Source organism: Macrosteles quadrilineatus, unplaced genomic scaffold, assembly GCF_028750875.1.
Source record: "Macrosteles quadrilineatus isolate MER2022 unplaced genomic scaffold, UCM_ALF_1.0 Scaffold_8__2_contigs__length_117827958, whole genome shotgun sequence".
NCBI lineage: Eukaryota > Metazoa > Arthropoda > Insecta > Hemiptera > Cicadellidae > Macrosteles > Macrosteles quadrilineatus.
The window spans coordinates 495,541-511,474 of record NW_026542601.1 but is presented as its reverse complement, the minus strand read 5'-3'; the positions used below and the strand labels follow the sequence as shown (position 1 = coordinate 511,474).

The following is a 15,934-nucleotide window of genomic DNA, read 5'->3' as shown; positions in this document are numbered from 1 at the left end:
ATCCAATCAAATCATTCAATTGGTTTTGAACTTACATATTTTATGGTTTAGTCTTAATTATTTTATCCCCCCCAATATAATATTTACTTAAACATTTATTTTGATTTTTTTTTATTAAAAGTAACACCTACCTAAGAATTAATGTGATTGGTTTCTGAAGATGAAGAATTAATTTTATATAGACCTGCTGTCCTTCTTTTCCACTCATATTTTCCTCCATGAATGAGTGTATACCTAATTCACATATTGTGCATAAACAGTCCCAAATAAAATAGTAGTTGTGTTATTGATAAAACCTCAAAAAGTTGTAATCATAAAATCTATTGCCTCTGTTGTTTGTAATTATTACCAAAGGTTAATGACTTTATCACACTTATTGCTAAAAATCATTAAATTTTACCTGAAATCCTAAATTGCCATCAAAGTAACTTTCCATTGTCAGGATCATTATAATTTATTTATAAAAAACAATTTACACAAACATTAGACTCTGTTAGGAGTTGAGCCCTTGGATCACAGAAATCTAATTACAGAGTGTGATTCCTAATTGGCGGAAAACTGATATTCGCTCATATCATTACCGTTTAATATGACAAGACATTGCATAGGGATGAGAACTAACTACAGTAGAATCGTAATGAGGGAATTAAATGTGTCACCTAGGTTGGGTAATTTATAGATAACCCTACCATTCTTTGCCACCTTTTTGTAATCTATGGTACCAAATCAAAGTATAATGTTTCTAAGTGATATTTCTCCTGTTTACTTGCCATCCCATCCCTGTGTTGGTGTGATGTGTTGTGACCTGCATGATTGCGTCCCCTCCAACAGATCAGTTTCTTCACACAGCGTGAGACTTGGTTGTATGTTGTGTGTGAAAATGTGGCTTTACCTTTTGCGGTCGTGCCACTACAGCCAGTATTTACTGTTAATTTCTTGATTTTGTAATTTTATCTTAGTGAGATATTTTAAATCCAGAGTAAAATAAATATTCCACTGTAAAATTATTTGTAAAAAGTAAACGCAAAAACCGTTTTGTACTTTTTGAATTGTTTACTGGCTTGGTGGCTTCTCTTCCTTTTTCTTTCAGGACCTCCAGTCTTCAAACTTTATGAATGCTTGATCTACATTTTATACTAATCCAGTTTGTTTTGCTGCAGTTTTGACCCAGGAAGGAAACATTCTCGACAGTTCTGTTTCCGCTCAAGGTATGTAACGAGATTTTCATTTCTTTTGTAGTTTTCCTTCACTTGACATTGTTGCATGCGTAGGTATTTTCCACTAAGAGTATTTTTTGTATAGAGCACAGAGTAGAATTTAATTTTAGCTTTATGATGCAGTTTAGCAAAATCCTTTTTGATGCTTTTATTGTAGTTGTGTTGTTTTATTACATAATAAACAATTCTTTGATTTTAAAAGGCTCGGGGTGGGCTGACAGTAAAATATATGCTATAGTGTAGGCTAGTTATTATTAAGTATGTGTAGGTAAGGTAGAAATGACTCGGTAGAGCTTGGTAATTTTGGTCTATAAAAGTTGGTAAGATTTTTATTTTACAGCTCCTACTTTTCCATTTGAGGTGAGCCAGGGTTTTGCCAACACACTTCCCTTACCAAACCTAACCCAAGATAAAAAGAGGCTTTTAATGTTTTTTGTTAACAAACATAGCCTTAACATTACCAATCCAAATCTTATCATCTGCAAGCATTACTATTTTATCTTCTGTGCAATGACTCGCCTTTATGGGAAAAGTAAAAGAAAACATTATACAGTAAATTCTCGCAAACTCGGCAGTCGACAACCTGTGTATGGACTTTTTGTTGAAACCGCGATGATGCATTTTTCACATTTACACAGGTGTTACTGACAACTTTAATGGTGAACTTAAACACCTTTTTGTTTCAATAGTTACACCGCCCCTGTTGGATGTAGTGAAACATGTGAACATTATGATTAAGACCAGGACACCTGAGTCAGGCATATTCGACAAATGAAGCGCTAGACTTCAGTCTAATCTGACAGTCACAACTAAGAGTCATTTTGCTTTCTGCAAGCTGAATTAAAATACTTTAATGTTATGGTAATATAAACACTGTATCTTCAAGTGAGAAATAAAAAAAGTTACAAATTCTTGGCCCTTATTCCCGATGACTTAGCGTTTCTCAAACTCAGCATACCTCCAGTCTGCATTATACAGAGTTTGTGAGAATGAACTGTATTTCTTACATATTATCCCTAAATTCTCATAAAAAATAATATGGACAGTAATTATGACACCAGTTTCCAAACCCAAGGCACAATAATGAATAAATGTTTTCTTAAAGGCATCAAAATCTCGATCAAGGGCTTTTGAGAAAAATATAGATTTATCAGGCCTACTATTCTTGGTTTAGGTCTCTTTAAAACAAACCATTTTTGTGTTTACTATATCTACTTAAGGAATCTGATGAGAAAAGAAGAAAGAAAGTAGATATTTTTTAGTAAACCTTAATTTACCTGGTATTTTTGTAAAACCTTTCCGTAATCTTTAAAGAATATTTTTAACAGTCTAGAAGTATTCCTGGAAAATTTACTCCGTGCATTTTTATTTATTAAAAGACCTAAAGTAGACACAATGAAACCAGGTAAACTAAGATTTGCTAAGATTTACTCGATCCACAGAGAAGTAAGATACAGAGGATACAAGCTTATGGGACAACCGTGCGCCCATAGCTCTGGTATGTTGGGGCGGAAATGTCAAGCAAGCAAGAGCCCGAATGGCGATAGCCTCATAGCATATTTGTACAGCAGTTGTACCACACAGGGTCTTCTTACCGCGTGAGCGCTGTGGTACATGATGGCGAGGGGGTAAAGGAGAGCAGAAGGAATTTGCCTAGACACCAGCAACTGGTGCTAGACACCACCAAGTGTGCTGTTGAATGTATCCTCCGTTTCTGACTTCTCTGTGCTTGATCGAAGAATAATATACGTGGACAGTTCAGGTTTATTAATGCAATAGAGGTATCATTACATTTATTTAATTTAGTGTATTTTATCAATTGTTTCATAGACGAGACAAAAAATGTAAGTGTAGTAGTATATCTGCTCAGCCCATCTTGCCAGAAACTACACAGGCTGGATTGAATTTTGCTTTGTGCTCATATCTTCTAGTTTTATTCGCTTCTTGTAATTCCACACACGAAGGTTGAAGACATGCCAAATAGGTTGCTGTTTGGTCTTTTATTCCTCAATTATTCTTAATATCCAGCAACAATTACAAACAATTGTAGAATAATTATGTTTTTGACGATTCTTCTATTTTTTTGTCAAAGAACTGTACTTGCCAAGTAACAACGGGACCCTCGTGTGTGGAACCTCTTAATATTTTCCTATCCTGTTTTTCTTGCAGTAAAGTTCCTGAAAGCGACTGGTGCTTATAGAAGTCCTTTGCTCACCAGGAGGAGATATAGAAATGGTGACGAGATTTTTAAATCTGTTATTAAACTACTAATTAAAATTATTTCTTTACCTTTTAAAATATAAGATTTTCAGTTAGTCAATGGGTCAAAAAAGCTTTAAAGAGTTTTATAATAGAGATGAGGGTTATCTAGTTAAAATCTGCAATCACTAACTGTAGAAAAATTATAGAAAAATTATAGAAATTTATATTTGTTAACTCTTTATATCAACTATATCAACTCAAGTTTTAATAAAGATTAGCCCATGTTTACTGGCTATTTATGTGTGTTCTCAAAGTAGTTTTTGTTGCTTTAGAGAAATTGAACAAATTAGTGATTCAAATGTTCACATTCATCTACTGTAGCGATGTTGTTATTTTGAATCACAGATCAGCAACTTTTTCAATAGCAGTGTTCTTCCTTAAACCAATGAATACACAAACTATAAAGAAGAACAGGTCCTATGGACAATATTCTAACAGTATTTTCAAATTTGGCGCCCGAAATATCTGTAGTTCTGCACTGAACCACCACTCAGCGCTGTAGTCAAGTTTAGCACGCGGTGAAGTGTGAGAGAGAGCGACATACACTGTTTTCGCCCCCTCTCTCTTTCTCTCGTGGCCTGGCCCACAGGGGACGAAAACAGTGTATGTCGCTCTCTCTCGCACTTCACCGCGTGCTAAACTTGACTACAGCGCTGAGTGGTGGTTCAGTGCAGAACTACAGATATTTCGCGCGCCAAATTTGAAAATACTGTTAGAATATTGTCCATAGGACCTGTTCTTCTTTATAGTTTGTGTATTCATTGCTTAAACTTCAGACTCACCTCATTGTGATCAATTGCTATTGTTTTGGGCATAATTATATTTGCCCCAATAATTCAATCATCTCAGCTCCAAAACTCAAAGCCTTTGAATGGTCATTTTTTGAAATGGTTAGTAGACCTAAAGTTTGACCTTTTTGTTTATCCTGAAATTTGCTTGAAATCAATTTAAAACCATGTACATATAAAGCAATTACAGTAAAAGCCCGCTAATCCGGCATCCGATGATCCAACACTTTCAGTGATCCGGTATTGGTCTGAAAAAACTTTTTGAATACTGTTTTAATTTAACATATTAGTGTATGTGATAGCCAATGTCGGGAGCAAATAACAGACATTGGTAGCACTCAGTTAAAAGCAAGAGCATTTTATTACATTTTTTTTAGCATTTTATACCACTAATTAAGTTAAAGAAAGTACAATAAGACACAGAATAATGGCCTGCCGGCCAACAATTTCCTTTCAGCTATAGAAAGCACAATAAGACATGGAATGATGGATTTCCATTTTATGCTCTAAAACTATTAGCTTTTCGCTTGTCGCTTGTTCAATAGTCCAGCATTTTCGATAATCCGGCACCAAAAAAGTCCTGAATTTGCTAGAACAGCGAGCGTCTACTGTAGGAGGAAATAAGTGTCATGTTAAGATATAGGTTTGTAACTTGTATTAAACACACACCAAAAGAGCATGTTGAAATATGGGAAATCCATATTGATAGTGGCTCTAAATAATTTTACTAGCATCTAGTGTATTTCCTTTAATATAGTGTTATTTTGTGTTAGTTGCATGTAGTAGACTAGAGATTAGATGTTTGACGTAGTGTGTAATTTTTAGCGAGATACCATCACTTGGTTTAGGGTTGAATGATGAATTTCAATAGTGTTTAGCTAACTGTATTAGTTAATTAGTTTAACCAAAACTCAAAGGTGTGTTTGCATTCAATTAATTTTAATTGATTAATTTTCAAGTGCCTGATACATCTATGTATCTCCTCCTAGCCAGTTTTCACTGAATTATCCACTTAAATATTTTCTATTCAATTTACAATTGTAAATCATCATTCACCCTTTAAGGTTTGGACCATTGACTGTAGATACTGTGTCTATATTCGATGCTCTAAACTGACATGTGCTTTTCCTTCAGCTTAAAATTTGTCGAGATAACTAGAAGTGGCTAAGTTTTTAAAATATTTTAAATGTGGTGATGGGTAGATTATTATCAGAAACAATATTCATTCCAAAGGTTTTGAAACAGAACGAAATTCAGTAAAATAGAGGAGAAAGATCTTGGTATTTGGTCTTGGTAAACGGTTGTTTGACTATAAAATTACCAGGTAATATACAAGCTCCTTTTCACAGTGAAATCCACCTAAATCATTTACAACTTAGTGTTGGTGATATTTTCCAAATAAAATGTGGTTTTATGTCTAAAGAGACTGTCTTCCAGATCTTTGAAGCGTATGGATTCCTCCCAACGAGCTCTGAAGGCTACGTTCCTCTATACTAGTCTCTTTCTTCATTAAAACCATGTTTTAAATAAGTAAAAATTTGCCGTGTTTCAAAACCTTTCTGAATATGATTTATAAGAAACTAGAAATTACCATTTATTTTCTCATTTACCTTTAAAAATTCAAACTTTAGTACATTTAGATTCATCACAGATAAACTTATGCTTAACTTCTTGTGCAATTTGAATGATCAAAGTTACTGAACTGTGCCTTGTTTTTTCTTATGTACAGTACCCCCCTCCCCCTCTCTTAACCTACCAAAACAAGATCGAGCTGAAGTCAGATAATCTAAAAGATTGGTTAAAACAAGCAATCATATTAACATGTAAAATACTGACGAAATAAGTGTATGAATACTATCAATATAAATTGAATGATAAACTCACCTACATACAAGGGGACCCCCTCTGTCTAATATTTTTCTAAACAAAAATATAGAGAGATATTCTTTTAGTGGTAGTGCAATATTAGCAGGAAGTTTTATTTTATTATTTTAAAAATATTGAGTGTCCCCCCTAAATGGGGTATTTTGGGGGCAACTCAAATTTTTTTAATGTAAACACCCTTCCTCATTTTGAAGTGTTTACAGAAACTTAAAGAATGGTGAAAACCAAAGTTCGCTATCGCTTCTCTATCCAAAATGGTAGCTTGTTAAATTTATTGAAGTCTACACATTAAAAAGATAAAAAGGAAAAATCAATAATCAATGTTTGGTAAAATTGGCTAATGGCTACCTTTTTGGATAGAGAAGAGATAGAAAACCTTGGTTTTAACCATTCTTGAAGTTTTTGTAAAGTCTTCAAAAAAGGAACTTCTCACGGACATGTTTATTTTAATACAGCCATAAGGATGGGAACAAAGTCTCATATTCCTGGAAAATGATAGTTGAACCAACCAGTTTTGAAATTCAGTGTTGATAAGCCGATCTCTATTTTTGCCTGATCAAAGGGGGTTGATCTTGTGAAGGTTAAGAGAGGGTCTGTTGTGTGTGCACTCAACAAGGAGACTGGATGAAATGCTGTTTTGCTTTAGCCAACTTATCAGGTAATGTATAAGGTTGGTAACACCGTTTTGCACTGTGGTCATTGTTATGTTTTGTTTAGGTAGCAGAACTGGATTGTTCCCCTCCCCACTCCCTGTTGCTGCCCCCCTTATCATGGCTGCCGAGTCTGCCGCACCTTTCATGACTGGCCATAACTATACAGGTAAACCACACAGTAATACACTCATTTGGTAATGGTAGTGTTGATAGCTATGGTCACAATATCATTACAATATTATTACATTATTAATATTGCTGTAATAGTGAAACGTAAATTTGAGAACCATTCTGAAAGTATCCTCAATCTTTGAGTGCCATTTGTGAAGTAACCTCTGGTTAGTTTTTTTTTTTAAACAACTGTGTAAAGACAAACAATTAATTATATACATCTTAAAAAATAATCCTCACTTAATTCAACATAATAACCATACACCTTAAAGCACTTATTTTATCTTTTTAAAAACTAGAAGATTCGATCTTAATTTTTCCGCCTGTGCTTTAAGTCAGTCGATGACTGCATCTTTCAGTTCAGAACTGCTGACACTCCAGCTACTTTTTCACATGCAAGAAGAGATGGTAGTCACAGGGAACTAAATCTGTACTAAAGAGTTTTTTTTTGTTTTTTTTTTCCTTAGGACGCTAAGCACGAGCCCGGGATTGTTTTTAACATTACTTCAGGCTAGACCTAGGGGTTGCGGCATTATCACTTAGATAAAATCCATTGGTGATTTGGCGGGATTTGAACCCGGGACCTTAGGGACCGAAGTCCCGCGCTCTAACCACTACACCAGCTCGCTCCCCACTGTAGAGTATACAGGGTGTCCATAAAAAACGTTTCAGGACTTTAGGAAATGAATCCTCATACTAAAAGAAAGAAAAAAGTTTATGTGAAGGTATGTCCAAAAATGCATATTTATCCAGTTATCCTCCATTTTGTTTTTTATACAAAAATATTTTTATCTTTGAAGTTTTTCATTCGATGATCATGAAATTTGGTAACCATGTTAACATACACAAGACCTATAATAGAAAAAATAATGAAGTTGTTCCGAATGTAAATTTCAAAATGGCGGCTATTTGAATTTTTCTAACTTAAATAACTCAAAAACGGCTAATTCTGTGAAAAAATGCCATGAATATTTTTTTTTGCATTTTTAATTCTTTATCAAACGGTACCATCAAAAGGTAAGATAAGAGGTTAAGATCAAAAGGATCGGACAAAGGATAACTGAAATATAACGTTCTTTTTGTAAAAATTAGGCAAAGTTAGTTGGGGAACCCTTAATTTTGCCTTATTTTTACACAAAAACGTTATATCTCAGTTATCTTTTGTCCAATATTTTTTATCTTGGTATTGTTTGATAGGGAATTAAAAATGCTAAAAGAAAGTATTCTTGACATTTTTTCATAGAATTAGCCGTTTTTAGTTATTTAAGTTAGAAAATTCAAACGGTCGCCATTTTGAAATTTACAATCGGAAAATTTTTATTTTTTTTTTACTATTATAGGTCTTGGGTATGTTAATATGGTTACCAAATTTCATAATCATCGAATGAAAAACTTTACAGATAAAAATATTTTGGTATAAAAAACAAAATGGCGGATAACTGGGTAAATATGCATTTTTCAACATACCTTCACATAAACTTTTTTCTTCCTTTTAGTATGAGGATTCATTTCCTAAAGTTCTGAAACATTTTTTATGGACACCCTGTATATGTCCCAAATGAACTTTCCCAGAAGGTCCTTTAGTCATCTAGGAAACGTGAGGTTAGGTCGCGCAACAGTTGCCCGACTAAAATGTTCAACATTGTTTTAAATTGGAGTGCGCACACCAAGGAAACAGTCTAGGGACAGTCGCGCAACTGTTGCAACCGATGTTCCCGGACCCAATTTGCCAGCGACTGCTCTGCGACTGAATTGTTGCGGGACTGTCGCTCCAGGTTTGGTATCCATTGAAACAAGTGTAGATGCGCACACATGCAACTAAATTGTCGCTGTGTCGCTCAGTCTCACCCCAGGAGTTCAACTACTCGTGGCCAGAACAGTCACTAGTGTTTGCTCTCTTGTTGTGTGAAGTTTTTAGAAAATTACAAGTATGAGTGTGCGTGATGAGGATGTCAAACAATTAATTGATGAGGTTGAGAAGAGGCCGCCTTTATATGGGAATATATGGGATGAACCCAGTATCTTCTCTTTTTCTTTCGCACGCGAAACTTCATCAACAAAGCACATACTACGGCTGTATCATTGAAATCCATTCGGAACGCTGTAACGAATGTATGTCCAACACGTCTCAAGACTAGATTCACGACTAAAAAGTTGCCTGTGTGCGCACTCCAGCTCAACTGTTGCTAGACTTCAGAGTCTCCGAGTGGGTTGCGCAACAGTCCCCCGATTAGTCGGGCAACTGTTGCGCGACTCAAAATCGCCTGTGTGCGCCTGGCCTTAGGCAAGTCATGACATCCCAGCTCAGCATTGAGCATACCATGGTGTTTGTTTTGCACCATTCTTCTGACTGATAAACCTATTCGTGTAATACTACGTCTTTTATCAATAAATGGCATTGCACAAAATTCCTGATGAACAGCATTTTTAAACTTAAAAGCCTTGTTGTTCAAATGTTTATTGCGGACATTTTCCATCAGGAATGTAAAAAAACAATACACAACGTTTCGGGATCTGGAATCTGACCCCGTCCTCAGGTGAAAAAAAAACTTAACTAACACATTACAACTAACAATACACAAACGCCCAACCTAAGTTGGAATACACTACAGAGGGTAGCAGTCAACAAAATATGCACTGTAAGCAGTCAAGTCATGATACAACATGCAAATAATAACCAATCACAAAACACTATAATCTATAAAAGGTATAACGTAAAAAGCTCACACAATGGAACACTGATAGCACAGTTTGCAATGACTCCACCAATGAGACTCCTGGTCCAGCAGTATTTAACATTTCCATTTTTTTTTTAGGGAAAGAAGAAAAGGTGCACTCCATGATGATGTGGAACAAGACTGCAGACGTGATGATGCCCCCTCCACCCCCTGGCTTGTTGCCCATCAACATGAGGAGATCTTCAGTGCAGATGATTGTTCCGGAGCCACTAGCTCCTGAAGATTTAAAACGAGAAGTCCCTGAAGCTGTGGTCGAGGTGAAGCCCTTATCTGATGTCTCAGAGCATCCTAACACTCAGACATCCTCTATGGAAACTTTCAACCGATATGTGAGCAACGGCGCACTGCCATCCATTCATGTTGGAAATTACCTGTCTAAACTGGAAAGCAACAGCGTTATCAGTGAAGTGCCCAAGATAATGATTCCACCACCGGCACTTTTAAAAGAACCGATGTTTTCTGGTGAATCCTCAAACCTACTGACCACTGCTGATCAAGTTATAACCAACCAAAATGCTGCAATGGCGTTTGAAGCCAATTCAGCATCTGCAAGTTCATCCATGAGCCAGTCGTTGCCGAATGGTATGAGTGTCATTGTAAATTCAGCGCTAATCTCTAAGAAATCTCCAGATTCTCTCATCAGTCAAGAAGTTGAGTCTCACAAAGAAATGTCTGCACCAAACATGAGTGGTTTGAATATTATAATGTCCCCAGTCAAACGGACTCCCTCAGCCACAGAAAGACTTGATGCCTTTGTCAATTCTGCTGCAGACAGTCATATCAGCCCAACACCAACATCTCCAATCGCAAGCTCTGTAATTGACGAAACCTCTAGAATGAGTGTTGTCAGTGAAATGGTTATGAATGGAACTAATGACATGAACAATATGCAGGACAGTCATGTCACTTCAGAAAGTCAAACAGCCTCTCGAATGAGTCCCCAACAAGAGATTTCAAACATGAATGGAACCGCACTTTGTTCCCTAATGGGTTCTTCTGGCCAAGTCTCGAGCAGTCCGATCCAAACTTTATCGAACATGCAAAATAACCTTGAACAACACATAAACAACCAAAATGGAATTCAGTCAAACATGTCTAATTTGATGCACTCTCCAACACAAGTTTCTCCAAATCAGCTCCAACAATATTCTAAGATGCAATCACCGACAGACCAACATTTGTCACCCCAAAGTTTAAGTACATCCCAAATTAGTGCTGCTGAAATGAACAGCATTATGAGCTGCTCAAACCAATCCTTGGCTGGATTTCAAACACCTTTGGAACATCAGATATCGCCACATATATCAGTCAGCTCATCTCAGATGAACCACACAGAGTTCAATAACTTGATTCAGGAATCCTCACAGGCTTCTACCACCCAGGCTCAACAGCTAACAAACATCCAATCTTCTCTCGAACAACAGTTGTCATCCCAAACCATGAACACCACTCAGATGACTCACTGTGACTTGAACAATCAGGTAAATCTAATGCAGTCCTCAACCTGTAATTCACCAAATCAAGCTCAGGTGATGTCTAATCTTCAAGCCTCTTTGGAACAAATGACCAATCAAGCTGCACCATGTCGAATACTTCATTCTGAGCCGATTCAGGCAAGCAACCTTGGAATCAACAATTTTTCCGGTTCATTACAGTCATCCCCGCACACCTCCCCGAACACAGTTGGGTCGCTTTCCAACATTCAAGCCTCCTTGGAACATCTATCATCTCAAGGAGTCAACACAGTTCAAAATAACCTTGAGATGACTGGTGGAAGCATAACAATGAACAATTCAGTAACTGTTTCTCAAATGCAAGCCGCTGTAAACCAGGCTCAAGTACTATCTGATTTTCAAGCTTCAATGCAACAACATCTTTCATCACAGCTCTTGGAGTCAAGTGCAACTGAATTGGACTCAAGTTCCAACACTTCAAACAGAGTTAACTCTTCTGTAGAAGCCTCTCTTGAATCCATAAACCAGGCTCAGAACATGACTAACATTCAAACAAATTTTGGACAGGTCAGTCCCCAACAGCATCTAAACTCAATGACTGCTCAATCCATGTCTCTCAGCAACTCTCTGCAGACTTCTCCTCAGCATCATGTCGCAGTATCTCAGTCTCAAGTATTTTCCGATATGCAGACCTCTTATAACCAACAGCTCAACGCTAACTTGGTAGGTTCAGCAGCCATTTCTCAGTCTTCAACTCCTTTGGAAAATCTCACAAACCCAATCCAGTCCACTGAATCGTCCAACCCAATAATCCAGTCTTCCATCAACCATATTTCATCGAGCTTGACAACTTCAAGTCCAAATCATGTTGAATCGTTGTCTGGGAACAGTCTATCCATAAATGACTCCCAAATTATTGACCTTAGGAATTCAGTGCCTTTGATGAACACTGTCTCAAATGCTGGCTCTTCCGGGAGCCCCAACATTTTGTCACCACAAAGTTCTCATCACAGTCCAACCTCAGCTCTCACATCTCCTGGAATCTCCATGAGTAGTACACCGACAATGGCTTTGTCCCCAGTCAACATGACGACATCTCAAATGATAGATGCGGGGGCCCAAAACATGATTTTGACCTCGACCCAATCCATGTTAACCCCAGAGCTTCCGATGAACAATCCACCTAGTCTTATGTTGGCCTCGGGGAATATGCAGGTGCAGGATTCCCAAAACATCTCGTTACAGACGACCGCTTTGAGCAGATTTGATGGAGTCACTCAGAGTTTGCCGGTGCAGATGTCATCCATGACACAGTATGAACAGCGTGATCAGATGGTCAGTGCAAACAAGGAAGGAGAAAGGAAAGATTCTCGAATGTTCATGATGCCCTCTGGACAGGTCGCCAATCAGCCACAAACAACAGGACAGCCAGTCAAAAAGTGTGAGGAAGGGATGCCTTTTCCTCAGGAGCTCACTCAGATGTCTGAACATGACTTGATCAGCTACATCAACCCTAGCTGCTTTGACACAGGTAACTAAACTGATTTCATTAGTTTTTGTTTTCATTCGCTTGCTGTTGCAATTTTATCCATAGTTTGACATTCGTATATACACTAACACAATCGTAATAAACAAAATGATTGAATCACATACTAAACAGCTGCTTGTTTGCATTAGCAGAATTGAAAACATGTTGAAAATCGTTTTGAGAGGTAATCTTTACATGAAAAGTATGTTTGTTTTGTAACTAAGTTTATGAATAAAATTGTGCATTATGAATGATTTGTTGTGTATTTCATCACCGGCAAAAAGTGTCTTTTCAACCCTCACTTATTTTCCGACCGATGGGAAGTGGAACTTGTGCTTGGGTCGAAAAGAGTCACTTTTACGCCCTAGTGATGAAATATACTATTGTTGGCAGTTAAGTTGGAAAATCGTGACTCTACATTGCAAAGGGTAAATGTGGGATGTAGTCTTCAAATTCGTTCTCTCCCTTTTACTAAAAATGTTTTTCGTGGTAATCTGACATGGTGTTGCTAATTGATGTGTTGTTTTGCAGTGTGATGCTGGTGATCATCGTAATGCTTGATGCTGTCAGTGCATCGTGATGCCCAGTATTCAAGACTGCACAAGACTGGTGCTATGTTTACATTGTGTGAACGATAATTAGCCTCCGTGAGGACTGTGCACAACGTAGTTGGTGCTTGTACATTACAAATTAGTTGTAAGGATAGTCTAGTGTAGGTTTAGATCAAATCTAAATCTTGTATATCTATTGTATTATATCAACATTATCTAGATACAGGTACCGAATCGCTGCCATATTTAATCGATCAAGCCTGTTTGTTGTTTAAACGTAAGCTTAACGTATTTTTGTCTTTCACCAGCTAGTGTCAGTGTACAAGGTATACTTTGAAATATTTTTATCCGTTTTGTCTATTGTTACATTTGACATTTTTTTATATATTTTTAAGAAATTGTGGACCTGATAAGACAATGAATGAAACTTTCAGTCTTGGCTGTTTACTGAATACGTTTGTGTAAGTAAATTGCTTACTACTTGACTGGTTCAAGTGGAACTGTTGAAGAGTTCTACGTTTGATCTGAAACCTGTGTTCCTCTTCTAATGTTGCACTGTTATCTGTATCAACATTTACATTCTAGTCTGTGATCGTGGTTAGGCTATTCCCTGGGTGCCTCAAAGTGCCAGTGCTCAAATCGTCAAGTGCTAAATGAAAATCAAATTAAAGTGTTCCATAAAGTTATATTTTCTTATTAACATTACCTATTGACTGATGTATACGTATGCTGAGTTTTGAATCTGTGCTTAAATTTGTTGTCTTATTGTCATCTTGGTCCAAAATATTTGTCGTTTGAATAGTAATGCTGTTAACTTTGTAGGTTTTGAATTTTTTTTGTTCAATTTCCCTTTTGTTTTGGTTTTTAAAAGTAAAAAATTCAGTTTTGAACACTATTTTAAGTTCACTATATCCTGTTTTAATAGTACAATTACAGATCTCCATACTCTTTTTAAGCTAAGTTTTATTTGTAGTTTCAGAAAATAATTGATAATCAATCATACATGAGTTTTGTTAAGTTTCATTACAATGAAAGTATTTTTTTCTAGAACGTTTTAGAGCACTTTATTATTATTTTTAAGTAGACTGAAAATAAGCTTAATTTTGTACATATTGCCTTCATAGTTTATCTAATGTTGTTATTAAAGGAAAAATATTTATGTTAATGGAAGCTAATCTAAGTGTTGTTTTGTTTTATAATTTTGATTAATGAAGCATTGTTTAAAGACAATAATGCTTTCTTTGTTGTGGTAGCACATGTGTAATAAATGTGTTTATTTTATGTGCGTATGCCTTCTACCTTTATCTTTGTCCCCTCATGGAAAAAGCAATAAAATGTTATAATACCTACATAAAAACATAATAATTGAAGTATGGGAATCTGTATGTTATTACATTAGGGGTTTTTTAGCTTAACAAACATTGCTGGTCAGATACAGCCTGACAAAGGCAAAAGGAAATGTTATCAAGCAAAATTTGTGTGGCCACCGGTGTCCAGTCAACCAGGAAAACTAAGAATTGTGCCTATATTTGTATGACCGCAGAAAAACACGTGAATTATAGTAATTTTTGTATACGTGAACAGGAAATTCAAAGTTGTTATAATCACCGGCATATCTCAATTTGTTATACTTCACGTTGTCATGAAACGTTAATCTCAGAGGATGAACATAATGTTTCTGAAATCGCGAGAGGTTGGGGGATCCTTTTTACACTTGGGGGAGAGATGACTTAAATTATCAGGTCCTGTATTGAGAAGAAACATTTACTACTTATTTGTTGAAAATCCAGTAGCTGCAAATAACTACATCTGTGTCATTTATATATTTTTAGGAGTGGGTCATAAGTAGAATCTTGATATTCCAGTGAAACTTCATGATTCCAAAACAAAGTTTGAAATAAGAAAAGTCATAATGAAAAGTCAGCGAAACTCAAATGAAAGTTACTTGGACTGTATTAAAATTTTAATAAAGCCTGAGTCAAGGTCAGCCAATTTTAGTTCCAATATTTAGTCAGTCACAATCTATAACAAAATAATTGTTTCCTATTTCGATTAGTTTGATCCGTCCTTACTCCTTACTGTTAAAATCAACATTATTCAGTTGGGAAATCTGAGTAATGTTGTTGGAACAGTAGTAGTCCCTCCTCTACCAATAGTTTTCTCATGTAACACTCTGTTAAAGGAGATATTTGCAAACAGTGTAAATGAAATCCATAGGACAAATGTAGTTTTCCCAAAGAGAATTTGTAAGCAGGGAATTTCAAATGAATCAAACAATTTTTTTCATTACTTGCCCTATATTCATCATTTTATAAACTGAATGGATTCATTCACAAGAGAAGACAGTGTAGACCTATTTTTGTACGGAATCGGAATCAATGCTTGCATTGTCTTTCTAAATCAATATCATCTTAGCAACACTTTCTCTAAGAATCAATATTTCTACCTAAAGAAAAAATGTTTGAGATCCTTATACTAACTGTACGTTTCTATAATTTCTCTACCTCCAAGACATATTTATGCTAACTATGATTAAATCTTAGGTTGAGCTTACTGTTCAAAAGGAAAGCAATCTTTTATAAGTACGTTTAGTGTCAAAATATTAAAAAAATGCACCTATGTTTTATTTTCTTAAAAGCAATCACATTACACATGCTGTACATTTGAGGACAATAACAATAAAAGAAC

At 36.1% G+C, this 15,934-nt stretch overlaps 1 protein-coding gene across 6 annotated transcripts in view; it reads left to right on the top strand.

Annotated features, from left to right (window-relative positions):
- Positions 1–14,527, top strand: part of LOC128999345 (nuclear factor of activated T-cells 5-like) — an 82,770-nt gene extending 68,243 nt beyond the window's left edge. For 3 of the 6 annotated variants that reach the window (XM_054425795.1, XM_054425799.1, XM_054425800.1), the window contains 4 exons: positions 1,161–1,208; positions 3,387–3,452; positions 6,869–6,970; positions 9,792–12,706. In XM_054425795.1, coding sequence (XP_054281770.1) covers positions 1,161–1,208; positions 3,387–3,452; positions 6,869–6,970; positions 9,792–12,706 — 3,131 coding nt within the window. Of the gene's footprint in view, positions 1–1,160; positions 1,213–3,386; positions 3,453–6,868; positions 6,971–9,791; positions 12,707–13,226 lie in introns of those variants that run through there. The other 3 variants (XM_054425796.1, XM_054425798.1, XM_054425797.1) reach the window with 3 other exon arrangements.
- Positions 14,528–15,934: the final 1,407 nt, after the last annotated feature.